The following is a 26655-nucleotide window of genomic DNA, read 5'->3' on the forward strand; positions in this document are numbered from 1 at the left end:
AAACAACATTCTTGTCTAACTATTACAAAGAAAATATTAATCATGTCAAAACCATGGGTTCTCAATAGCAGCTTTGCCCATTTCAGAAAATAATTCAGAATTTCATCCTTTCAATGTCCATTCTGCATTTTATAAACTACAATAAACTTAACAACATGGGAATATTTTGCAATTAAAGCTTAAATTTCAACTACAAGGAATTCTGAATGTAAGGGCTGCCCAGGGCAATGGCCCACTGAGGAGCCTGGGAGCCACAAATCTGCCCCCAGGGATGCTTTGGTGTGCCATCATTTTCCAGGAAGCAAGAACAGCAAGGTGACCTACAGGAGTGCCACACAGAGTGGCTTCCTCCTGTGCTGCAGCCTGACAGCTGTGTGACTGCAGCTGCCACCAGCTACTGTGTGAGGAAAGACAGCTCCTTCCAGCTCTAGCCATCACTACGTCTCTTCCCAACTCAAACTGGCTTCAGTGGCAGAAGTTGCTACATTTCTCCCTAATTTCAGAAGCAGTGACTATGTGTCTTCCACTTCTGCTCTCAGACAGAGAGACCCAACTATCACTGCAAAGCCCTGAGAGATAAGGCTGGCTGATGGCAGGCTGAACGAGGGTGAAAGGAACCCAACACACATCCTACCTTAGTCGCTCCAGATAACTTAACCAACAAAATGAAATTAAGATAGTTAAAAGATCAGAGATCTTTACCTATATGTCTTCTTGTCATTTCCACTGTAGCATTTCTGTTTACATTGGAAAGCAGACCTAGACAAAATCGCTCTGAATTTGATGGATCTGTAAAGCCATCTACAGTCAGGGAAGGCTGAGACGCATGGAAGGTTTCTCCCACTCTTTGATTCAATTCATAATATGCTATTGAACACCAAAACGCAGGCTCCGAGTAAGTAACTGGTTGCAAGTCTAAAAAAAAATTTTAAAAACCAAGCTTAACACAGATTTTGAGGCTGAAAGTAGATTGATCTACCCTGCTATTTGTCTCTCCCAGAAATGACAGCAGTAGTCTCCTCAAACTACTCAAACTATATTTTGCTTGCTGTCCTTTTTTACCTACTTCAGTAAATAGAACGGAATTCAATCTTCCACACAAAGGAAGGAGGAGGGGAAGAAGGGGTGATCTAATCTGACCACAGCTGATTTAGTTCAGTACTTGCATTTTGCTCGGCACAATGATTAAGCTAATGGTGCTCTGAGCGCCAGACGTTGAGACATTCCTGTTGCCTTTTCTGTAGCTTGCAAACATTTTGGCAGCATTAAAGAAAAGATTAAACTATCAAACACTGAACAACAAAAAGGAAAAAAATAATATGAAAATCACTGTCTCTTTAGACAAAGGTAGATCTAAGCAACTTTACTGTCCCCTACTAGAGTATCTTCCCTGTGCATCTTTAGGTTTTTTCTTTACTGCTTCCCCTTTTTACCTACCCTAATTACTTACTCAGCGTCCTGCATTTTCCTGTCACCATTTCTTAAACAAACCCATGGCAATCTGATCTTCCTGAGGCACTTACACAGACACACAGCAATGGCACTGGATCAAAGCAGGTGGGCTACTAATGTGGGAGCAACAACTGTGCTGTGGTTACAGGTGAAACAGTACATGAGAAGAGCAGCAGAACACACACACAAGGAAGGCAGCAAGTCTCGGCAGCATTACAGATGGGCAAACATCCTTTTAAACTGTTCATTTTATAAGTGCTATTCCTGCACACATAGGGATATCACTCTTTATCTTTGCTACAAGAACAACAGGTACAGAAATAGAGTAATTGTTAATAAGTGATTAACCCAGCCCCATTATATTTAGCTTCAGGAAGCCAACCCAACAGTCACCTTAATAGCTCTTAATTTCTAAAAGTGAAAATGTGCTGTAAAAGTAATTACATATATAATGAAGAGTCACTACACATGGAGAAATAATTGTAAGTATTTCCAGCTTACCCAGGCTGTGATTAACTGGAGAGAGAGTACTAGGAGACAGCTCTGCTGGAGATCCTGTTGAAGCAAGACAGACAGATTTCAAAGCAAATTGTTTTTGTTATTTCAGACCAGTAGGCATAACCATTATCTAAATCAGGTTTATAATGAAGTCAGAGTAAGAAACTTCAGTTTTCTGGAATATTACACACTTACTCTGAATTAGGATTTCATTCAATTTTCCAGACTTCTGGGTACCCACCCCTCCTTGTGAAGACTCAATTAACTTAGCATTGTATTTGGCAGAACTCTGCCACTTCATGCACACTCTCAACATTATTTATGTACTTCTCCAGCGAGAAGGTAGTGACTTCCCAAATTCAGTAGAAGAGCAGATAAGAATGAGAATAGAAAGAATAAGTATGAGAAAAGAAAGACATTGGCTCTCCGTTCTCAAAGGAAAAGGTTTATCTTGGGAAAGACCTTCCAGTATCTGAGGGGAATATTTAAGAAAGTTGGAAAGGGACTGTTTAGAAGAGCAGGTAGTGACAGGACAAGAGGGAAAGGCTTCAAACTGAAAGAGGAGAGATTTAGATTAGATATTGGGAAAAAAAAATCTATATGCTGAGGATGGTGAGGCCCTGGCACACGTTTCCCAGAGAAGCTGTGGCTGCCCCATACCTGGAAGTGTCCAAGGCCAGGCTGGACAGGGCTGGGAGCAACATGGGGTAGTGGAAGGTGTCCCTGGTGGAAAGAGACGGTCTCTAAGGTCCCTTTTATCCCAAACCATTCTATAATTTATGATTCTATGATCGCCAGAAAAGAGCAAGCTAGATTTCCTCATTGGAGAAAATAATTCTTTACCAGAAGGAAGAATTTAAACACTCAGAAAAACACGAACTCTCCAACACAATTTGCACATAAGGTGGCAAAATAAAGGAAGGCTTTCACGGAAACATTCCTACAGTGGCTGCTGATGTCAGGCTGTTTTAATTAAGGTATTTATTGTCACATAGTGGGAAAATAGTGTAGTTCTTACAGAAACTGGTGCAGCTGACTCCAACTTACTGAAAATGGTTGCTAACATTAGCTAACCAAGCACACTCAAGTGTGTGCCAACACACAGCAGGAGGTTCTTACCCAGCACATTAACTGTGCTTTGTCCAAGTCTAAGGTCAACCACATTATCTAGAAATTCTTACATACAAAGGCACAAATGCTGCTACTTTTGCCACGGAGGCTTCCACACAAGAATTAATTTGAAACATGGCAGAAGCAGTAAGTTTGTCAGAGTTAGAGATGGGTTCTCAGAGTACAGATTGTCCTTAACTTATTTAGGCCAACAGACACTGTGCCCCAACTAACCTGTTTAATGGGGAATGGTTGAAACCAATTAGCTACTAAAATCTATTTTAAGGGTTTCTGGTGAAGTCTTAATTAGACTTGTATACTTCTGTTACAGAACACATGTAATATACTTAACATGTCACAATGTTTTAAAAGCATTTCCCTGGCAAAAATTATTTTGTTCATTAAATACTGAAAGTGGTATTTTAGGCATAAAACACTAGGTTTTATAGAGGAAAACTGCCACCATCTTTTGGACTGAACTCATGCTCCTATGAAGAGGAAACACAGCTAGTAATACAAAGCCTTGAAAGTAATGAAAAATAAATCTTACCTGTATCCATGCTTTGGTTCAGCTGCTGGTCACTTGTTTCTCCATCTTCACTGATATATCCTGGAGGAGGTGTTTCTATTAAAAAAAAAAAATCCACCAATTTGTAAAACGACTAGGGAAACTTCAGTAAGATTTAAGTCTTGTGCATTTTGTCATGACATCTTCATGAGCTGTTACACCTACCTGAACACTGAATCTGAATGCAATTTTGCTGTCCCTTTTTCCTTCAAGTAGGACTTCAAACACATTACCTGCCTCATTGGTATGTAAAATGTATCTTCTTTTGTATGTCAGTCAATTGCTTAAATGTGTTATATAAATACCAGAATCCTTGTTTGTTCCATTTAAGACAAGATGCTGTCACTACAATAAGTAACAATTTTATAACTGTGATTAACAGCTTTCATATTTAGTAGAATTACAAATGAAAAAATCATGTGGTAATTTCCACAAAAAAATAATGTAAGCTGTCTTTATGTAGGATAACCATCAGATCAGATACCCTCCCACACCTTACTGAAGTTGTTAGATTTAAAGGTTGTTTTTCAGTTCAGTTGCCAAATATGAATTTCTTCAATACACAACAGTTGATTTGACTCATTTATAACTATATTAACAATAAGTAGAACACCGCACAAGTTCTGTTATTATTATTACCACTAATACTTCCAAGCTCTATTAAAACTCCTCTATTCTTTTAACTAGCTTTCTTTAAAGACAGAATTTCACAGACCAAAGGAAATTCAGTACCAACTTTGAAGCGTTCTGATACCAGAAACTGTGTCTAATTCCTCAGAAATATCTTCAAAACCCAGGAGAGTATGCATTTTCCTCTTCACTCAAAATGTTCTTTGTAATCCAGATAATGAGTTAACCAACTGCCTCTCAGGAAATAATTTTCTTTGAACTGGGCAAATGTCTTTTCCTACATATTACAGGCAAAACCTGTGTTTCTTTAGTGAAAGTGTTTGAAGCTAACTATCTCTACAATCACCTTAGAATAATCTCTGAAACTTCCAGGGGTTAAACACCTTTAACTACATTATTACCAAACAGCAGAAATTTAAAGATAAAGCCTTTTTGTCTAAGAAATAAAACAAAACTATAACAAGCATCATGTCTGAGATGTACTGAAATAATGTGAGATCAGAAGGAAACCAGTGAGAGGAAACTAGATTAAGTCAGTTGATTAAATTAAAATGAACTGAGAGAATTTTATCTTTGATTCATTCCGTGTGCTAAATATAGACATGACAGAATTCAAGTGAGAATTTAAAGGGATGATTAAGGGAAATTTTCACTTGTAACAAATACGATTACAAAAATTATGCCCATTTTGAAGATTTTTCACAGTACCCATTGTGATAATGGGGAGTCCACCCTTCTCCAAATCATCAGCTATAGTTAAGCCCACAGCTGTGGCAAAAGGTCAATACACATTTCCAATCCAACCCATGACTCCCATTTCCAGTTGCTAATCTAGGCTCTTTGGCACAGATTATTTTCCATGTCTAGTGTCTGCCCGAACAGAGAAGATTTACTCCACCTAGTACTATTAATAGTTTAGGGTCAGAAGCTGAGCACCACACAGCTGGAAACAAACACTCAGATGGGTACCAAAAATTTGTAGTAGAGCTTGAGAAGTGTGGATGAAACAACTCAGCCCCTCCAGAACCTGAACTGGAACACGCAGCTCCCAAAGGCCACCGTGCACCTTTGTGACCACCAAGCTCTCTTGCAGATCAAGTACTGAGGCAGGACCAGGGTACAAAACTGCCAGATGTGAGCCTGCCCTGCTGGCTGAAGAAAACTGTTCTCTGAAGAAGGCAGTCAAGACACACAAGGCTTATCAGAACCCAGCCAAGCAGTCCAGATTAAGTCAGCCAGGTCAAATAAAGTAAGATACCATGATATGAGCACAAGAGGAGGGTGTCAGTGACAAAGAGGAGGAGGTGTGGTTACCTGCATAAACATTTGAAGATCATGTGAATTCCTACAGTGACCTTGAGCAAACTTCCTGCAAGTAACTACTTTAGCTCATTTCCACAGCACTGGATTTGCAGATGGTGGCTTTCCAGTAAGCTGTTTGCCAATGTTATCAAAAGCCCTCCATTTGAGTCACAAAAGTATATGCAAGTTAGAAGGCAACACCAACTTATAGCACCTTAAATTGCTCTGTAAAGGTGGCAGCAGACCGGCCAAAATTAAACAGAAAGGTCAAATTAATTGATGGCTTAATGCCATTTCAATTCTTGGATCTATTTAAAGAAAACACATGCAACATTCTGCTTAAGAGGGGGAGGAGAAATTCTTTAACAGTTCAATATTTTTAGGTCATTCTTTCATACTAAAAAGACAAAACAGTATGCACACAACAGTAACAAAATCCTAAAGCAGACCACTATTGATGTGAACTACAGATCAAGACACTTTTTAAGTCACTGCTTTGCAACTTGGAAGTTTTTTCCACGTATTACATAGGATAAAATTGAGCATCAGTTTATTACTCAATCAATGACACACAACATTTGGCAACCCCTGTGTGTTTTGAAAGAGGCTTAAAGCATAAAGTGAAGATCTACTTTGCACTTATTAGCATTCTGAATCTCAAATAAGCTATTGTGAAATAACAGCAATATGGCTTCATGCAGAATCATGTTCTGCAAACAACAGTGTTTAGGAATTTTCACTGGAATTAATACACAAAATCAACTAAATCTAATTTAGTGGTGCATATTTTAATTAATTTGATCACTTACAAGGATGAAATTACCATCTTTGTTCCAGTGGCACAATGTCAGAACATGCTGTCTACAGTGGGAGTCAAGAAAATACCTGGTATGTAATTGCTCTGTGGCTCAATCCCAGCTGGAAAGTTAGTGTTCTCAGGAATGGAATGGGTATAGTCATCCAGAGGTGGCAGCTCCGTTAGGATCTCAGTGTGCCGCGGCACAAGCACGGGAGGCAAGACTGGAATGGCAAAATTCACAAATCACTGGTAATCAAAATACATGATTTTGTGAGATAAAAGGAAAAAAGAAATCTAAAAACATCTAGGAGTTTCTTCAGATGTTTTGGAATCTTCTGAAACTCAGCACTGCTAATACTACATTTGCACAGCAAGTTACTGGAAGACATGGGATTCCTGAGGTGCCTTAAATAAGGCTATTCCACAGGAGCAAAGGTAAATCAACATTTTTGTCCTGCTCAGTCTGAACTGCACCTGGCCAGCTGGAAACTGCTAGCAGCCCTGGAAGTGTTTATAAACACATTTGTAAAGATTTTTCAGTAACTTTACTACTAAAACTTTCAGGGATATGATCTCAAAAAGAATCTTGTACTTTTATCCAGAGAGGACATCACCTTTCTCTTCTTTTTCATTTTAAACACTATGCTGAGCAAACACAAACCGACGCTGCCGCAGAAAGTCAGAAGCAGTCCTCCTACCTGGTGTCTCCACTCTCTGGTAGTGGTAAGGGTTTACACATACTTCATCCTTTTTAAGATTAAAAGCATATTCACAGTTTTCAATTGCCTTAAGTTCATGGTGGCTGTGAAGGTCTGGCCAGCGCCACAGGCGGCAGTAAATGACATGTGGCAGTCCCTTGCGGTGAGACACCTGCAGACGGCCATCCAGAGATCTGCAGGGGAAAGATGTTGAGAAGAATTTACAGACTCTGTGCTGCCTTGATCACTCGAGCAATAGAGGACACACACGGGTAGCTCATTCTCAGAATTCAGGGCACTGACTCTGCTAGTGACATTTGTGCTCTAATTAAATGGCTTCAAATGCAGGGAAAATGACCATATCAAGCAATGTCAACTTATTTTTTGAGCTGCTCAAATTATTGCCAGTGAATTTTGAGTTTGTTAAAAGCCACTTACATACAACCAAGTATTTAGAATGATTGCTTCAGATATATTTTTTTTTAATGCAGAAGACAGTTGTTAAAAGTAAAATCACACACTTAATGGTCCCCTCCACTGCTAAAGGCACCTCAAGGCTTTACTGTGGCATGGATGCTTTATGGTTTTAAGCATAAGAACTCCCACAGGACTGCAAATAAGCCTATAAGCAGTCAGCTGCCCAAGTGATCCACATGGCAGTATAACTGCAAAGCAAAAAACCATGAATGCACATCTTGTAAGGGCTGTACAGTTTATCTTCTTCACTTCATCTGCCTTGCTACCAGCTGAAAATGTTTTGCTAGTTTTAAGACAGACTGCATATGCTTACACAAATGCAGATGTTTATGATTGTTATGGGATGGGAGACAAACCTCAATACACAAATCAAGTAATGTGACATGAAAAAAATAAAGACCCCATTTAGAATTTGCCCACCATTAAGTACTGAAGAATTTACAAACAATTCTTTAGTAGCTCGTATCTGAGCCAATTAGTGAGATTTAACTGAAAGCTTGTGGCATACAAAGCAGTTTAAACACTTTGTAAGATTAGGTCTAAAGAATTAAGTTTTCCAACTTTGTTAATATAAATACCACATTAGAGTTTGCATCTAACAAGTCTTCCCATTCTTTCAATAGCACTGGCATGAAAAAGGAATAATTGTAGAATTAAAGAGTTTCATTGGTCAAAACATCAGCTGTGAACACACTGATTTCTATACTGGCAAGGAAATACTGCAAAATGCTGTACCATGAGAGGCCTAGGAATCATTTTAGTCTACTTTATGGCTAAAGCATCCCATTACAGACCCTCCAAAGCCAATCCCTCCCACAAGATTTTTATGATGCGAGAGAGGGCAGAATATTCACCTGGTTTGTTCAGAGAAGCTGTAAAGGCCTGTTGTATCCCACTGATCTATCGTGTTTGGTGTACTCAGTCCCCAAATTTCAGAGCAAGTGCTGTGCATAAATTGAAAACAAAAACAAAAAATTGATATGAATATGGAACATGGTTATTCAAAACACCATGATGTCAAACATGGGAAAATGTACAGAATACTTCCTTTCACATAGAAGATAGAGCACTGTTAGACTGGAATTCAAACTGACATCTCATGCTATATTTTCTATATGAAGGAGGCTATCAAAATGGAACAAGTGATTCAAGGTAAATGGTAAATGTTTTTAAAGGTGAACAAGTTCTCAGGTTTTAAATAATTGATACAGTTGCAATGTTCCTTAAAACAGGCAAAACTTCCTCAGCCTAGTTCTTTACAAAATTCAATTTTAAAAGGTAGTTTCTGGGCTGGGTTTGTTGTTTTTGTTCTTTTTTTTTTTTGTTTTTGTTTGTTTCTTAACATAAACTGCCCTAAGATTTCAAATAAATGCCATAGGTATCCAAAACTGAGCATCAAAATCTGAAGTTCAAATACCACCATTTCAACATTAATCTCATTTTCCATGCACACACTAATTTGCTGCTATTCCAAAAAATGGAAATTCAAACTGAAGAAAAACACATTATAGCTAATACTTAACTGTTTTCCGTACTCTCGATTTAACAGCAAAACGTTCTTTCACACAGTGTACAAAACAGAATGTTTAACACATTTAACACAGTTTTACAGTGTACTACCTTAAGATTCAACTATCACATAACTTTAATTGCCAAACCAAGCAGGAGAAAAGGAAAGACAACTAAGCCTTTACCAAGCTGGTTCAAGGAACAGATCACAATGGGAGAGATAAAGGAATATTCAGTCATAGACACAAACTAAAGCAGAGGCACATTTAAACAAAGCAAGAAAACAGCATAAGATTGTAAACAGACAGCAGACTTTCAGAAGCATAAATGAAGTTCAGTTCTACAACATACTTCCTCATTGACCACTGAAAACAAACAGTTTATTTTACATAATTAACATACAACTAGATCTCACACCTCAGAAATGAAGAGAATTTGATTCACAAGCAACTTGAATCTCTGCTTCCTAATTATGCAGCCTGAAGCTTGGCTGGCTACATTACCTTTAAAATGGACAGCCTCTGAAAAGTTGCAACAGGAAGAATCCAAGGTCACCAAACTTCTGATTTTAAATATAAGTGTTGTGACAGAAATTTAAATTACTAAGTTTAGCCAATACACTCAAGTTTGGATTGAGTGCTTAAGAAAAGAAAATTGAGGTGTTGGTGTTTTTATATTTCTTCTCATTACACAGGGAAAACTCATTAGTGCTACAGAACAAAAGCACAGACAGCACATCATTGAACTTGAAGCCACTTTCAGGATTGACAACCACCTCAATTTCACAGTGACTTTTAATAAAACCTAGGTGTTGGCAACTGGTGAAGGCAATGAATAGGCCTTGCTTCCTTCTTGCTTCTATCACACACCTCATTTCTATTGCCATCCCAGTGAGGCTGAAATGTGCATGCCAAACACAAATTAATAAATTGGCTCTCTGACCAGAGAATAAACATGGCTGAAAATATATGTTTTGAGTTACTTTTCAGTCAGATCAGTTCTATTCACTGTAGTTATATGGGCATTACAAAGGAGAACATAACTGTGGGTGGCAAGAGCCTGCTTTTATCACAAATAAATATATTAAATAAAATAAGGCCTTTTGGTATATTACTGATTATAAGTACAAGTAAAATCTTGTACTAGATGACTTTGCCTAGTAGAGAGCAGCAGAGAGCCAGAGATGAAGGCCCATTCTCTGGCACAGATCCAGCTCTTCAGAATAGCCAACCATCCTAAACAAGCTGCATCCACTGTCAGACACAGGCAGCGTCACAGCTCAAGAACAAGTGGGCAAAGAAGGATCCTGCCCATGGCTGCATCAGCAGGGCCTGCAGCCTCTCTTTTCCATCTTCCTAAGATGCAGTGAGAACCACATGCTGCCAGAAGCTTTGCAAGGATTGAAGTACTTGCCCTGAGGACACAGAGATAGCCTGTGGGACACCAGGGAGCAATTCTGCACTGTGCTATGTCCTTAAATATGCACCACTACTGCTGCTAAAACAGATCATCCTGTACATGCAATTAGAAGAACAATCAGCAGACACAAAGCCTGCTGCATATTAATTGACACACTGAGCTCTGACAGCTCACTATCTTTGAGCAATGGATCCTTCACACAAAGCAGTGCTCAAAAGATGATGCTGTCACACAGATTACATGTTCCCAAAATTGTGGGGTGCATCACTGGTGTAAGCATGACATGCCACACACTTGGTTTACAAGGCTTTTAATACAGCACATGCAAAAGTAAAATTTCATAGTCCCTAACAGAACAAGATGAACAATATTTTATACTGCTAATCTCTTCTCTCTATAAATATTCAAAGCTGACAGCATATTCCACAACCTAAGGAAAGACAAACAGTAGCCTGAAGTGGACTGTGTGACAGAGCCATAGCTTGGAATGAAGCTCAAAACACCAAGGAGAGAGGACAAGCCAGGAGGCACAGAAAAGTGATCAGTCAGAGCAGCAAAACTACTCCAAAGTCATCAGTTTACATGACATGGTATCTTCTGGGATATCTGCTTAGAGCTGGGATTAGTATTTGTGTTTTGCTGTTTTATCTGCACCAGGACTACACTTAAACTCCAATAATGCATAATCAAACACAGGAGAAAGAGCCTGCAGGAAATCATCCCATATGATCAATAAAGTCAGCTCAACAAAGCTTTTACTGTTTGCTGGAAGAAATGTCTAAAGAAATAGAGGTTTCTCTACTTCCTGCTGACATAAAAGATCCATTGCCTACAAGGTGCAAGATCGTCCCCTTACCACATCACCCAGGCAATAAATCAAGACTCTTAAAATTCACACACACGCACATCAGATCAAAACTAAATTCCTCACAACCCTAAAAACCATACTTCACACACAGTACTTCCATGAAAGGCCACAGTATGTTCATTCATTCACAAGCCATGGCCTGACAGAGGGCAGGTGTGTCTACTCATCCCTGAAAGGTGGTGCTGAAAGGTGACTGAATTCTGAAAGATGTTTTAACCACCACTAAAACCATCTGAAAGCGAGACAGGAGAAATAGATTTTTAGTAGTGCAGAATTACTGCCTCAAAATAAACAGAAATCACTCACTGCTCAATCTACCTTTCTGAAGCATCCAAAATCCTGTGTGATATGAAGAATCCTTTCCATGCCTTTGGTTTCAGGAGAATCAAGTATTAACATCTGTACTCATAAGTCAAGCCTTGTCTGGAGATATTCCCAGGCCCTGGAATATGATCGTATATGCTAGAAAGCAGCTAGGACATTCTCCAGCACCAGGTTGTGCCAATTACTCTTTTCCCACACAATTCCCAGGTTTGTGAGTCGTGCACCATTGGGACTCACTTGCACTGGACAATTCAGATTCAGCTCCCCTGTTCTGCTAGCTAAGGGTTGAAGAGCCTGGACAAGGCAGTCCTGAGTCAGTTGGACCATGTCTGGGAACATTCCCAGGTACGTTTAATTTATTAGGAGGGAGGCTGCCAAGACATATCACCATTTCACCTTCAGTAAGCACTCAAGCTGAAGCCTGGAAGCCTACTTCAGGCTTTGTATTTTACGAAGCAAGGGGGTTTTGGTTTTGAACTCTCTGTACACTGTATCACTGGTAAACCATCATTGTTTTCAAAATATAATTTGGCTTCTGTGTCATTGTACCTAAATCTTTCCCGTGCAGACAGTGTTTAAATATACTCCAAAACACAAGTCCAAAGCTATTGTACTTCCTGTCTCCTGGACACTTTCATTCTAAAGAGTATTTTCACTGCTGTTCTCAAAACAATTTGTTGACAGAAACAAGTCAACATTTGGTCAACAATACAAAAAAGCTAGTTTTTTATCTTTTCAACACTTTTCAACAGTAGCTCCCAACAGGAAATCACCATATTCTGTGGCCTTTAGCACTTTGTGCTTGAACAGTAGATTGTTACTTTTGCAGATCCCACAAGTAAGAAAATTTATTCTAAGGGACTTCAGGAATATACAGCACCAGTCTGGTTCAGTTTCCCAGGTGATGTGGAAGTCTAACAAGAGAAAACTATTTCCTAGAGAAAGGAGAAATGCTAAAAAAATATTTGCAAGGAAAACGAACTGCTCTTTGAGACCCAGGTACTTTCAGGGAAAAGTCTAAATCTAGCAAGTATGTAGTTAAGCTGCTACACACTAAACCTGGGACAACAGGGTTTTGGGACTCTTTTGGACTGATCAGAGGATTGATGTGGTAAAAATGGGACTAGACAAGTTTGTACACAGTGGAATCAAAGTTACTTCTGTCAGAATCTTTCCCTGAATGGAAAGGGTTGCAAGAGCTGGTGTTTAGACCTCACTTTTTATCTGGTTATAAGCAGCATCATCTCATATGATACTGTGCAATTCTGGCAAGAAGAATTTTTAATGCAGCTATCAGTAAGCAACAGTACACAGTATGCCTTCATTTCTTCCACTTCATCATTTCCTTTAACAGGAAAATCTCAGTTCCAAAAAACCTGTACCCTGGGCAAGAAGTTACCTACACAGCAATGAGCTGTAGCAAGGCTTCACAGTTTTCAGACAAAATGCCAAAATTTACTTTATTCAGTAAGACAGAAAACACTGACATACACAAGAAAACTGCGGACACAGGAAAACCCCAACTAGTGAATATAATCTGGAAGTATTTGTGTTGCCTTATCTATATGGCACAGATGATGCTCCTAGTCAGTATTCCACTACCTTAATGAAATAAGTTAACAGTAAGTCTACTACAATACCTGGACTAGCAAGTCCTGGTGCAAATACAGATAAATTATTGATATGCCTATGACAAATTAACACAGACAAACAGTTTCTGCTACACTCATGAGTAAGCAATAAAATTGTCTTAATGTAATGTGTCTTTACCAGAGAAATAATATCCCTATCAAAGTCTGTAACAACAAAAAAACCCTACATGAATGAAATAGTTTCAAGAAATGAACTGATCTTCACAAGTCCAAAACCACACATGGACCTCATATCAACTGAAACACACTGCCCAAAAACAAGTTCTTGTATTTGATATGATTAAGTGGTAAAAGACACTGCATGAGAACATTAAACAGGATAAGATGATCTGTGACAGCACAACTTCATCTCAGTGAATATAGAAAGACATTTGCATCTTGGCTTGCAGCAGCAGTAATTCTAAACTAGAAACATCAGCAGTTGGAGATGTATATACACAGACCAATCCACAATCCCTTCACTCATGTCCAGATGCCAAATATTAAAGCCTACTGGTACTCAACATGCTTAGTTAGGATCAGTTTCTCATCACAGTTAAAAGCCAGAGGTATTGATTTGCAGATCCAAGAAAGTATATGCAAGCTTTGTCCAGATATTCATGGCCACAGCATCAACAACCTGGTGTCTACAGATAGCACTGCACATAGTCCAAGACATCCCTGCACTTTCCCCAAGAGCATTTGCAAAGTGGGAAATATAAACAGGGATAAAGGTGATCTTGTCACCAATACTCATTTTTACAGAGACATTGTTTATTTGAGGCTGTGGCTGAAAAATCTGAAGCCAGCAGAGTTTTAATCAATACCCTGTGTGCACCAAAACTATCACACACAGTGCTTGGGCTGATCTAGGTATATTACAGGTTGTTCCTACTATGAATTTATTACAAAATTTTACTGAGAAACAGAATGAACAAATAACAACTTTGCTTCCTTAGCTTTAATAAACTAGATAACTAATTGGCCTATATAGCCTGTTGTGCTCATTTATGACACTGTCCTACCACTATTTACAGTTTTGGCAATGCTGTGTGCCCAAGGTACTTATTGTACTAAATGAAGTGCTTGCAACAAGTGCAACATCAGATGAAAGCAGGCAGAAACACTTCAAAGATATTTACACATGAAGTACCAGAAACTCTATAAATAATTGTCACAATTGCTAAATATTGCCATAATTCATATATAACTGCAGTTACACATTTTTTCTTTGAAATCTACAAGGTGGAACAGTTCTAAAGGAGCTTACAGGCACTGAGTTCAGCTGGCAGCCTCCTCTTTACCTGAAGTGGCAGCACTAGAAAAATGACAAATAAAACCTGAAATGCAAAGAGCAGTGTGCTAGTCAAAGCCCACATTATACAAAAAAACATTATAGAAATTATCTTGGACATTTAATTTGCCTATTTGTCAAGTATTACACCGAGCCCCTAATATCCTTCCTGAATCTTTCACATCTTCCAGAATCTGCAGCCACTAACAAGTCTGCCAAGTTCACGTTCAAGGCAAACTTCCCCATTTGCCTTCTACATGCACCTTATAATCATGAGCCTTTCTCCCACTGAATCTAATTTGTCTGCCCCTACATTTTCTGAGGCATTTGTAGTGCTGGAGCTGTGGCTGAAATGAAAAACAATTTCAACAATCTGTGACAGTACTCCATTTACCTGTTATAAAATGGGAGATGAGAATCAAAGTCAGTCTAGATTTCCAAATCTAGAATTCTCAGGCAAAGACTTCCCTACAGAAGTGAGGCTGGGTGAGTGGTTTTCACTCTGTTTTTACTCAATCATTAAATAAGAAAAAATACAACAACAATAAAAATTATCAGATTTTCACTTGAATTAGATAAGTTACTTATAAAAGCACACAGGCACCTTTATACCATTATAACAATTACTAGGCTTACAGCTTTGACTGTTATTTTGTTGAATAGGCAGAAAAGAGGCAGAAAATTCGGTTCAAGAGTTACAACAAGTTATCCAACTGGAGGTAGACGAGTAAGAAATCGTCAACAGACTTACAGAATCCCATTTTCTCACAACAAATGGGCAATGCCAGTGCTTTAGCAATGCTCATGGCTGCCTCAGTAAAATTTACCTGAGAAAACAGATTGAAGTCTGCAAACTCTGGGTCTGTATCTTGTATACAAGATCTGTACCTTTGTTTTTAAAAAAAAATAAATCAATCTTGCTATGTAATGTCTTAGATCCAAGACTTCAGAGCAGCAGGAAACCAAGGCAGGAACACCACAACACTGACTTGGCCTCCAATTTATCACTGGTTTGGCTACACTGAAGCTGCACTCCTGTGAATACATTGCCCATTACACCTGACTGATTCTACCTTTGAGAAAAGGACCAGTGAATTGATGTAAGGAAGAACAGAATCCTTCCAATCATACCAGTTACCTTCTTCCTGACGCAACTGACAGTCAAGAACAGTTAAGGAGATATACCAAGTCCTTGGAGCTAGCTCAGAAATGGTCTCAGAGTCTCCAGTAATAAACAGCAAAGACTGAATTGAAAGGCTTAGGTGTAACAGAGATTAAAGTAAGTCAGCAATTTTAAAGAGTTCACTGGTTTACATACATACATAAGTAAGAGTATTGTACTCAGCACAATTCCTATCAAACCTGCCTGATCATGGTTTCCTTAATTCTGGGTTTCAACTGAAAATGTGTAGCTGTTTTTATATTTTGATTTGATAGTCCTTTCTGTACACTGACAATCAGCACTTTTCACACTTTTACAGCCCAAAATGCCTACAAACTAGAGAGGAGCAATGCTAACTATTACCTGTCTTTCCTAGCAGCACCTCAGCTGCCTGTACGGCCAACAGCCTGAACACACTCTGATGCAGTCTGGTTGAACTAAGTGCCTCAACTACTGAAATGCATCTTGCTTTTGTTTCTTTTCCCCACCCTGTGGGTGACAGGGGAAAGGTTACTTGCACTATGTTCACTTAGGAAAAGCTAAAACAACCTTCAATAAGGACATGAATGCTAAGTTCCTTTCTTGACATATCTACCATACTCCTCCTTTGAATTATTTTGCATCCTGAAGAATTTATCAATGTTTTCACTTGCATCTCCAGCATCCCATATAACAGTGACATGATGTCATCTGCTCACTTAAATGTATAGAACCAGGCACACGCACTCATCAAATGCAATTACTCAAAGCTACAGCAGTTCATTCCTGCTTGTCAATGACATCAAGTTAGAGAGGTCCTGATCTCATTATCTTGCAACAGAAAGTGTCAATTCAATAGTTCAGTATGAAATAATGATTTCTGTTCCAGTCCCCTGCTAGAGAGATGAGCTAATAAGTTAACCAACACCAATTAAAACCACAGGTATGATTTTTATTTTTTTTTTAATTATCTACACCACTCTGTGGTGGCACTCACCTTCAAGGGGAGCTGGACAAAGGTTCTTCCATGGAAACAATTCTGTGATAGACCCTGGGGTAGAAAAGCAGACCCCTAGAAAAGCTCTGTTAAAGGGCAATACTAGCAATCAGAGAAAATGAATATTTACATACATTTACACGTAACTATAGGTGGATAATTTAGGTGGTTATAGGTTGTTTGCCACCAGAATCTCCCATTCTTCAAAGGGGAAACAGAGGCTGGAAAGTTTAGGAAAAGGATATTAAGTAATGTCTTACAAAGCCCTGGACTGAATCTTATTGCAGAACTGAAAGCACAGATTTGTCTCTCAGCACAAACTCAACAAAACAAGAGTAAAAACGTGGCCTGGACAGTGAGCACCCACAACTAGGAGTGCTTCCTCAAGTGTCTCTAACACCTTAGATTTACTTATTTAAGCAAATGCCCTTACATAGCTACTAAAAAAAAAAAAAAAAGATTAAAACATTGTTTTTCCTCCTTCCCCAGAGTCTAAAAGCAAACCTTTATGCTTCAATCAGAAGACCCAGATTACTTGCTGAAAACTGTAACACAACCTTATCTCCCTGCCTCCCTCCACCACACATGCACATTCAGGACACACTACAGCCAAGAAAGACACATTTATATATGTGCATATTTAGTGGAATATAAATCAGGAACCATTACACAACCTCTCATCTTTCAGAATGCTTTTACGAATAAAGTTTACATAGAGTTTTATAAAGTATATTCAAAACCATTACATCAAATACAAAATGCAGCATCTGAACCTAGGAAAATGACATAATAACCTTCCTTATAAATGGATGTATGCTAAAAAAAATCAACACATCAAAATAGCCAGAAAATCAGGAGGCACAGGATGCAATTAACCTCTCTAACACTGTGGGAAAAGAAAAGAAGTTATTGAATAACTTCCATTTACTTCAGATTAAAACTTCAAGGATGTCCACAGGGGACACAAAAGTGGAACATAATGTACAAAAGATACTGTTAGAGCCCAACATTTGAGATGCCCAGTGCAAAGGGCCAGCAACTAGTTTTCTCTAGTTCTGCTGAGTGCCAGGCCAACAAGTGATCTTGATGAACAGTATATGCTTCTGTTGCCTTTTCTAAAGGCACACTTCTTCCTGGTCACATGCACAACAAACTGCCTACACAGGCAAAAATACAGATATAAGGTTCTTTAAAGCATTTTATTATTCTCCCTTCTCCCAAATCCTGCCATGCCAGCCCAGTGCTGTCAGACAGAATAAAGCAGCTAAAAACAACCAGTGCTACCTTTATTTTTCTCAAGGCTAGGAGATCATGGAAGGATAGTTCTCTAAGTTCAAGAGCAATTTTCCCAGGATGCCATGGAAACCAAACTGAAGTAAAATATCCCTTTCTTTTATCATTGTCCATATGGTCTAGTCAGACACAGATCCGATCAAGGAGTTTGTACTCTCTGCTCAAAGGCAGGTGGGGAGTAGAGCCTGAAAATTTCTAAATGACAAGGTCAGGCAACACAGAGGTGGTGTCAGGACTGAGAAATAAAAGGCATGCAGTACAGCTCAGCCTCCTTCAAAACTTAGCAGGGAGCTGGCCACAAGTCTCATGCTCAAAGACCAAAGATGTGGAGCATCCAAAAGCAACCCACAGAAATCATGAGCTAACAGCTTTGCTGGGAAACTTGCCCTGCAGTTCCCTAATCTCAGCTGAACACCACAGCTTTCAGCAGCTCTGCATCTCACAAACACTGAAACAGTCTAACTTCAGATAAGAAGAACCTAAGCATGGAAAAACTGCCCCCAATCGCATGTTCCAAAATAGCCATCAAAAACAATCCCTCCTAGATGCCCTGTATCTAATGAAGAGAAAGTATACAACAGCATTCACAATGGCAGCTCTCTGAAGACTAACCAAGGGGTGAAGGGAACCCAACGAAAAGGAAAAAAATAACAAATAACCACACACAACAAAACCAACAATAAAGAAAAAAACATTACCATGCGAACCCACAAGCACTGAGGACATGGATATTTATGCTTTAAGATGGCATTCTTGAAATGGTAACTTGGGATTCCTACACTGCTTTCATTTGTCACATTACATTCAATAAAGGTTTTCTAACTGCTGCAGTTTCACATCTTTAGAAACTTGAACTACTCTATGATAAAATCAGGCAGTGGGTCGAGATGACACACAGCACGTTTTCACAGCTTAATACTCTAATGCTGAAAATCAGAAATATTCAAGGACAAAGTACCTGCATACAAAGACCTATCCATCACAATATTGGCAGATATATCCACAACAAATTGGTTTGTTAACAGCAGACAAATCTCACAGAAGAACATACTTTCAACAGACATTAAAAAATGACCTTTATCTCAAGTTCTCTAACCACTATTAGTCACAGCAGGTGTGGTGAAAGCTTTCCCCACAAGCTAACAGGTACAGCTACCAAGCAAGGGCCAAGTCAAGTAATTTTTCTCAGGTAGTCCATCATCCTCCAAGTGGGTGAACGGCTTATGCTACCACTTGCGTGGGCTGTTTTGCAACTGATGAGCAGCTGAGAAAACACGAGATGTTTTGATTAACCTTCTCAAACCACTGTGTATTTGGGTAGTAAAAGGGAGAGATCAGCCCTTCAAGGTTTTTGTCCACAGTCCTCAAAATATGTTATCTCGGCAAAAAGATTACTCGTAGAACAACATTTACAGGATCTTTAAATACCTCATTTCAAACTGAACTTTCCTCTGGACAGCCCCCACAAATAACACACTGATTTCGAGAAACCCAAGAATCAAAACAGAGGTGATATGCTTTAAAGTGCTTCATGCAGGGAGGCCACCACAATCCCTTCTACAGCCCAAGCCATTCACACCTGGCAGAAAACTGGTGAAACCAAGAATACACCAACCTTGATCCTCATCCCAAAAAACAGACTGTCTTTACGAAAACTAAAGAAACATCAACTATTATACAGCTAAATCATAAGTGTTTCCTATAAGGAATTTCAAATGAAGTTGAAGTTTGAGCCTTAGAGGAAGATTCCTCAAGCTGAGGCAGAGAACGGAATGGCACTTGTGACATCACTGTTTGCCAAAAAAAATACAAAATTATGTCTGACAATGACATCACCAATACTGACAATGCCCACATTTCATAATGACAAAGAAAATTCACAACTAATAAGGAAGCCATAAAAAGCCTTGAAGAGTCACATTGTCCAGATAGAATAAAGCAGTACTTTATTTTTAAAATGCACTTTGCACATTTGCTTAGATATATTACTTTATATGCTTTTGGTAAGACAAAAATCAAGAAGGTGATAGCCAATATGCCTAACTAGAAGCCTCTGCTCTCCTCAGGCCCAGAAGAGAACATGGGACCCTACAGCAGATACTGCCATAAGAAAATTGGAATATACAGGAGACACCTCTAGAATAAGAACCAAAGTTACTTCCTGAATTTTGCTGACTAGAGCTTAGGCAGAAAGGATGTGTTAAGACCTTGGCCAAGTACTGAAGTCTTCGACATCTTGCTCATGATCCACACCCACACCACACACCTGAAGAATGAGCCCACAAGTGCTCTTGCCTCACATCCAATTGCTTAACAGGTAAAGCACTTTCCCAGGACATACAACAATTTCTTTTCCTCACTCCACCTCCCTGAAGTCAGCCCTCATCTACCACCACCTGCCCTCTGCTGAGGTTGCAGCTGCCCTGCTCTCTCTCTCTGTCCCACGGCAGCCAAAATGATGGGATTTCCAAAGGCTCAAGGAACACTAACTTTTAAGTTAACAAATTTTGCTGGAAGGAAAGCTACTTAAATCCTTCTTGGAATGTCTGTGGTTGTTGGCCAAAGCATGGAGGGGTTCCCAGAGGATCAACAAACACATCAACACTCAACTCCAGTAAAAATGTCTACCCATCAGGGAACAGAATTAGAGAATTTTTTTAATGACTGCCATTAATGCAGCTTGCCCTAAGTAGAAGCCTTTTGTTTTTCCTCCTATATTCATCTAATTGAGACGTACAGTGGACAGGAAATTTTTGGGTACTGTGTTTAGACAAGGTATCAATCTGCAAGACAAGTACATGGGACAAACAGAACATTCAAAATTGAAACACCAAAGAACTGAAAAAGCATTTTTGTCATTGGTTTTGTGGAATTCATGGGTATGGACACATTTGAATCCCTTTCCCCGGTATTGCTGTTAAGTTTATATTCAAATTCCCCCCACTGTAGCATAAGGGGATATTTATGGCATAAAGAGAATAAAGAATTATCAATGAGCTTGGGTGACAGGAGACTGTGGTGCTGCAGGTTCATGCAAACACTGCAAGGTTCAGAAGCCACTCCTGAAAAATGTATTTGGAATCCATGAGATAAACACCTGAGTAGTCTATTAGGGACAAGGCTTTTTCAGCCAAACACCTGAGTGAAAAACCATTTCAAACACAACTTTCTGTGTCACAAAGCTCAAGATTCCACATCGGTCTGTATAAGGCTTTCTTCATGTTCAAACCTTCAAAACTACAGCATTAGTTGAAATTATTTCAAGTGTCAGAGTAACTCAACTTGAAGCCTTCCACAAAACTAAGGGGAATTAAAGACTTAGTTCTGGGAGGTAACTCACTAATTGAACTAAACAGTAACTTTCAAATTCTGCTTTTAAGCAAAACCAAGTATGCCTCATTTTCACCAGGCTTTTCTCTATCCAGTACTCAAGAAAAGAACAAACCAAGCACCAAAAAAGGGGCATGTTTGCCTACAATTATGAGCAAAGATTCTAAATGAAAATTTTCAACTCTAGTTCTAAGACTTGCTTGTACAATTCGTAACGAAAAGTCACATTTTGGAGGACCTTTTCTGCACAAACGCTGAAGTCAGGTTACTGTGCAGCACTTGTTCAAGGGGATTTCCCCAACCTCATTGTTCTTCTGCCAATTTTAAAGCATATGCAGTGAACCTACTCCAGCTCCCGATTGTTCTCTTGTATCCTGCCAGTCGGCTTCAAACAATGCAACGTGACAGAAACCAAAGAAAGCTGTTCATGATGAGACTACAGCACTGTACACAGTAAATTTTAGAAGCTTTCCACCAATCAGCAGTGTAACTTACTCAGAGTACATGAAAAAAAAAAACCCCTCAAGTAGTAAACAAGACATGGGAAACTACTTTTATTAAATTAGCAGGTGTACATTACAAGCAGGATTAAATCAGTAGGGAGCCTATTAACCAGCTATTTGTGTTCAAAGCTGCAGCAGTAAAGGAACTGCAGTATCTTGTTTAGCCTATAAATTCTTCCTAGGCTAACAGCCTGAGCTACATATTTGGGAGGTTTTCCCTGCAAAATTGGGTGGATTGTTATGAAACATTCACACTAGTAAAAACGGCATTCAGGTGTTTTGTTACAGCACCAAGAAAACTAAAATGGCTGACTTCTACAGAAAAAGAATCTTCACCACACTGAATAGCTGGCCAACTATAAAGGCATGAGTTACTACAGCAAGCTAGGGAATAGTTTAGCATAGACTGGGACTGGGTAAAGACTGATTCCTTTATTGGAGAAAAAATAACTATTTATGACATAATTATGGGCTCAGTATTGACCAAAAAAAAGCACAGTCAGCGTATTTTTTTGGGTGCGACCAATACATCTTAATGGCAGCATGAACTGTCAGGATGCAGGAATTACTCTTCTTAATCAGAGCTTTCTACCAAAACCTACCATGCAGGTAAGTTGCTAAAGTAAACACAAGTAGCCTCAGCACAAGTTGTTAACCTGACAATTAATTGCATATTAAAAAAAAAAAAAAAAAAAAATCAAGCAAGTTTTAACACTTACTTTTGATTCAGACTTTTCCTGCTTCTTACAATTAAGGCAACCCTAATGAAGAGTAGCATCAACTTGAAAAAAAGAACTTTCACAAATTCTAACCACCCACATTTTCACCCCCAAATCTGCTTTCATATCACTGGTACTCCAACAGCAAAAAATACTTTAAGCTTACTCCTAAACAACTAATACGGCTTATACCAGTGAAGGTGGCATAATTAAAATCCTCTAAAAAAAAAGATCTCCATTTATAGACAGAAAAATGACAGCCAATTGAAAACTTAGGTTACCTGGGAAAAGGCAGCAAAACCAAGGTCAGAATCCACATTCCCCCAGCCTTTACCCAGATCTCCAGTCAGCATACAATGTAATCCTCAAAATTCAACATTTCTTCCTCCTGACTCGAGAGACAAGCTCCTTTGAACTATACAGCATTTTGCTACTTGCTAAGTATCTTGCACACTTATATTTTTAAACATAGACCTAGCTCCAATGACATGGCAATACTATCTGCTGGGCACACCAACTCCAACAAATTATGTGGGTAAGTCACATGGCTTCCTGAATTGCACGAGCTTAAAACTGGCAGCCCTAAGTATCTCTGTTTAATACTCTAAGACTTCCTTTTTCAGGATGACATCATTATAAGATGCTGTAACCTGAGCTATGTCTACACTAAAGCTTAACCTCAGCTACAGCAATTCAGTCCTCACCACCAGCCACAGCTGTGCCACAAAGCAAGTTAACAGTTATGTTTCTGTATTTGTAATTAAACCTCACTCAATTACACTTTAATACAATTGCTATTCTTAATTTCAGGAAAAAGTTCATCCCATTCCACCCCCTGCCATGGGCAGGGACACCTTCCACTATCACAGGTTGCTCCAAGCCCCATCCAACCTGGCCTTGGATCCAGGGGCAGCCACAGCTTCTCCGGGCAACTTGTGCCAGGGCCTAACCATCCTCTCAGGGGACAATTTCTTCCCAGTATCCCATCTAACCCTGCCCTCTGGCACTGGGAAGCCATTCCCCCTTGTCCTGTCACTCCATGCCTTGTCCCTCCCTTGTAGTACATTTAAGGTACCTGAAGGAGCACTAAGGTATCCCTGAAGAAAGACTTTTCCAGTAAGGAAGTAGGAGTAGAGGGAAAGCTAAACTATTAGAGGAAAAAAAAAAAACAAACACTACCTTGTGCTCATATTAATCCTGCATCCTACTCCACGCATGAAATACAGTAACACCATGAATCAAATATAAGAAAACTAACAAAATCTGCTTTCAGACTATAATGTGACAATTACATTGAAAGAAGGAATTACATTATTATAAATTACATATAAAAGAAGGAATAATATTATTTAAGATGATAACTATCAACACTGCTTTATTAATTGTTAAATTCAAGTGCAGACATTAAGTTCCAGGGAGACTTGAAGTGAAATCTCACATGAATTTTTATTTCCCACTGTATGTCCAGGCAGCATCTAAGGGTGTTTTGCAGCCTATAGCTTGAACATGTCATTTTACATAATTGGGGTAGCATCCTTTTGTCTATAGCCACATCCTTTAGTCTTTTACAGAGAAGAATATTAAAGTTCCACCTTTCCAATGAACACATCTCAAGTATTCACAGCACCAGACACCACAAGGAGGAGCACAAGATTATGAAGCTGATTTTTGGCCAATATTCCCCAAAATCTCAGCTGTTTCTTGCTATACTTTCAGAAAAGATTTCTTTGGCTTTGTTCTAAATAACTTTTTTTGTTGAAATTCCAATAAGAGAAAAGCAGGGGTATCTTCTTCATCGTCAATAATCCCATCATGAGAAGAGGGACTCAGTTTATCAACAAAATATTTACAAGCATATTATTCCTGTAATCTCAGCAATAAAAATGGTACTTTAGTAACCTTTGAAGCATTGTCTTAAATATATATTTTTGAAAGCTTAACATGTTCAACTATAGTTTTCATGCATTTAGAGACCTAATTTACATCTAACTGAACACATCCAGACTGAGAAGCACTACATGGTTTGAGGACTTTTTTTTATGTATTAAACTATGATTAAGAACAACTGTCCATCCCCAGCTTGAATAGTGAATTATCCCATCTCTGCTACAAACTATCAGACAGTGCTGAATTTTCTTTCTGGGAAAACAGGCATCACCTCTGTCTGGATTGCAATGTTATTTTAGGATCTGCTACGCCAACCCAAGTGCCTACTGCTGTCCTCTTCATTATCTTGCTCATAGCTTAGCAGACATTGGGAACTCTCCTAGAAACTCCCCCTGCTCCTCAGTTTAATTCCTGAAATCACCCATGTCCTATGGCTTTAACCTGAGAAGAAACAAAGGAGTACCTGTACTGCTCTCCTCTAAAGTAACCTACTTTGGGGAAAGATACTAAAGCCTGCAAACAATCTATTCTAGAAGCCATATCAGCTTGACAACTCTGCCCCATTACTGATCAAAAGCATTCCTAAAACTAGGTTACTGCATGCAGCTATGTGATCACTTTCCTGACAAATATCCCCAAGAAATTCAAGACAACATGCTAACTGGCAGAAGAGGGTTTGTGTTTATTCAATAAAAACTGTGCTCTTTACACCTAAATTTACTCTTCACTAGTTATGTGAAGAAAAAGGCATCAAAAAAGCATAATTTTAAAAGATTTGTTTGTTTTCAAACAGCAGTTCCATGCCAGTTTCCCCATCTTTGAAGAGGGCATTTCTTTGCCCAGTGTACTCCTGCTGTTAACTCTTGTGCAGACACTGTGATCAGTACCTCTAAGTTCCATGCTCAGAGTAACTAATAAAGAAATTCAGAAAAACAACTTTAATATATGCCATAAGCCAAGCATAGGCTCCTTCTTACAGTGCTAACTCACTGTAGGGAACGAGGAAAGTGCGGTGTGGCAAGCAACCAAAGGAATAACATTAATATAATAGAGAAACACAGCTTCTTTAAAGGATTTGGATTGTGTCAAATGGCCTTGTTTTCATGTGTTTGATAAATTTTCATCAGATTCTGCAGTTTTTCCACTGAGGCATTGCAGAATACATCAGAAATTCAGAAATAAATACAGCAAAATTAAGATATACTGCATTTATTTCCTGGATACTTTAAGCAAGCATAAGGGAAGAAGTTGTGTCAATAGCATTATTCACTTCAGCATCAAGAGCAGTCTTTCAGGCTCAGAAGTCACATGGACACCTACTTCACAAAAAACCCCTAACCAAATAACCAAACCTAAAAACACTAGAGCCTTCAGATGCAATCAATGAGTGCTACTGTGAATTTTTACATTCTTTAGAAAAGAATATCAGAAAGGTGTTTTGAATGCAACGCTTAAATAACAACACCTTATTTCCCCAGAAGAATCAGGGTGTGACCAACTCCATGGGAGCTGTTGAAAAAATTGCCAGCCTTCACTACTGGATGAAGTGAAAGCCATACAAGTATGGCTTTAATAGATCTGAAATACTACTACTTCTAAGAAGCATAAATGTTAATCAAGTTGATCAGTTGTTCCAACCAATCACTTAATATGTAGCTGTCTGCTTCACATTCCCCACACTCCCTCACAATCTCCCATACTCTCAAAGCCATGGAACCCATTGTAGGAGTTTTACTTTGATTCTGAATGTTACAAAAATTTTCACTTCAACTCATATTGGAAGCAGAAGTCAGGTGCTCTAGAAATCTAACCACAGACTGTAAATTCCAACGATATCTACATTTTTACTATCACTCTCTAAGTCAAAATTGGGAAGCTGCAGAAAAACAAGCAAAAATAATCTTCTAAAAACCATGGCACATACAGGACATGTAAGGCCAGATAATACTACAACTCTAAAGGCAAGGTAGGCTGAAAAGCAAGAGCTTGACAGGAGCATTAGCTCTTGCTCTGCTCTGGAAGCAGCTGCTGTTCCACCTGAGACTCTGAGGCACCTACATGGTACAAGGATCCCAGCAAAAAGTCTGAGCTGCTATTTCACAGAGCTGGTTTTTAAACCTTACTTCAGCCAAAAATCTGTCAGAGTGCTTTCCACCAACATTCAGCATCGTTCTTCTTTTGTGATGCAATTTGACATAAAGCAGCA

General features: G+C 38.9%; 1 protein-coding gene across 2 annotated transcripts in view; it reads right to left on the reverse strand.

Moving 5' to 3' along the window:
• The window catches only part of SMAD2 (SMAD family member 2), a 49476-nt gene that overhangs the window by 7780 nt on the left and 15041 nt on the right, over positions 1 to 26655 (reverse strand). Inside the window, exons 3-9 of one of the 2 annotated variants that reach the window (XM_062512675.1) lie at positions 8389 to 8478; positions 7058 to 7251; positions 6446 to 6580; positions 3611 to 3685; positions 2611 to 2673; positions 1954 to 2007; positions 703 to 915 (exon numbers count right to left, since the gene is read on the reverse strand). In XM_062512675.1, the coding sequence (XP_062368659.1) occupies positions 703 to 915; positions 1954 to 2007; positions 2611 to 2673; positions 3611 to 3685; positions 6446 to 6580; positions 7058 to 7251; positions 8389 to 8478 (824 nt within the window). The remainder of the gene's footprint in view (positions 1 to 702; positions 916 to 1953; positions 2008 to 2610; positions 2674 to 3610; positions 3686 to 6445; positions 6581 to 7057; positions 7252 to 8388; positions 8479 to 26655) is intronic. The other variant, XM_062512676.1, reaches the window with a different exon arrangement.

Source organism: Cinclus cinclus, chromosome Z (genome assembly GCF_963662255.1).
Source record: "Cinclus cinclus chromosome Z, bCinCin1.1, whole genome shotgun sequence".
In the NCBI taxonomy this organism is placed as follows: domain Eukaryota; kingdom Metazoa; phylum Chordata; class Aves; order Passeriformes; family Cinclidae; genus Cinclus; species Cinclus cinclus.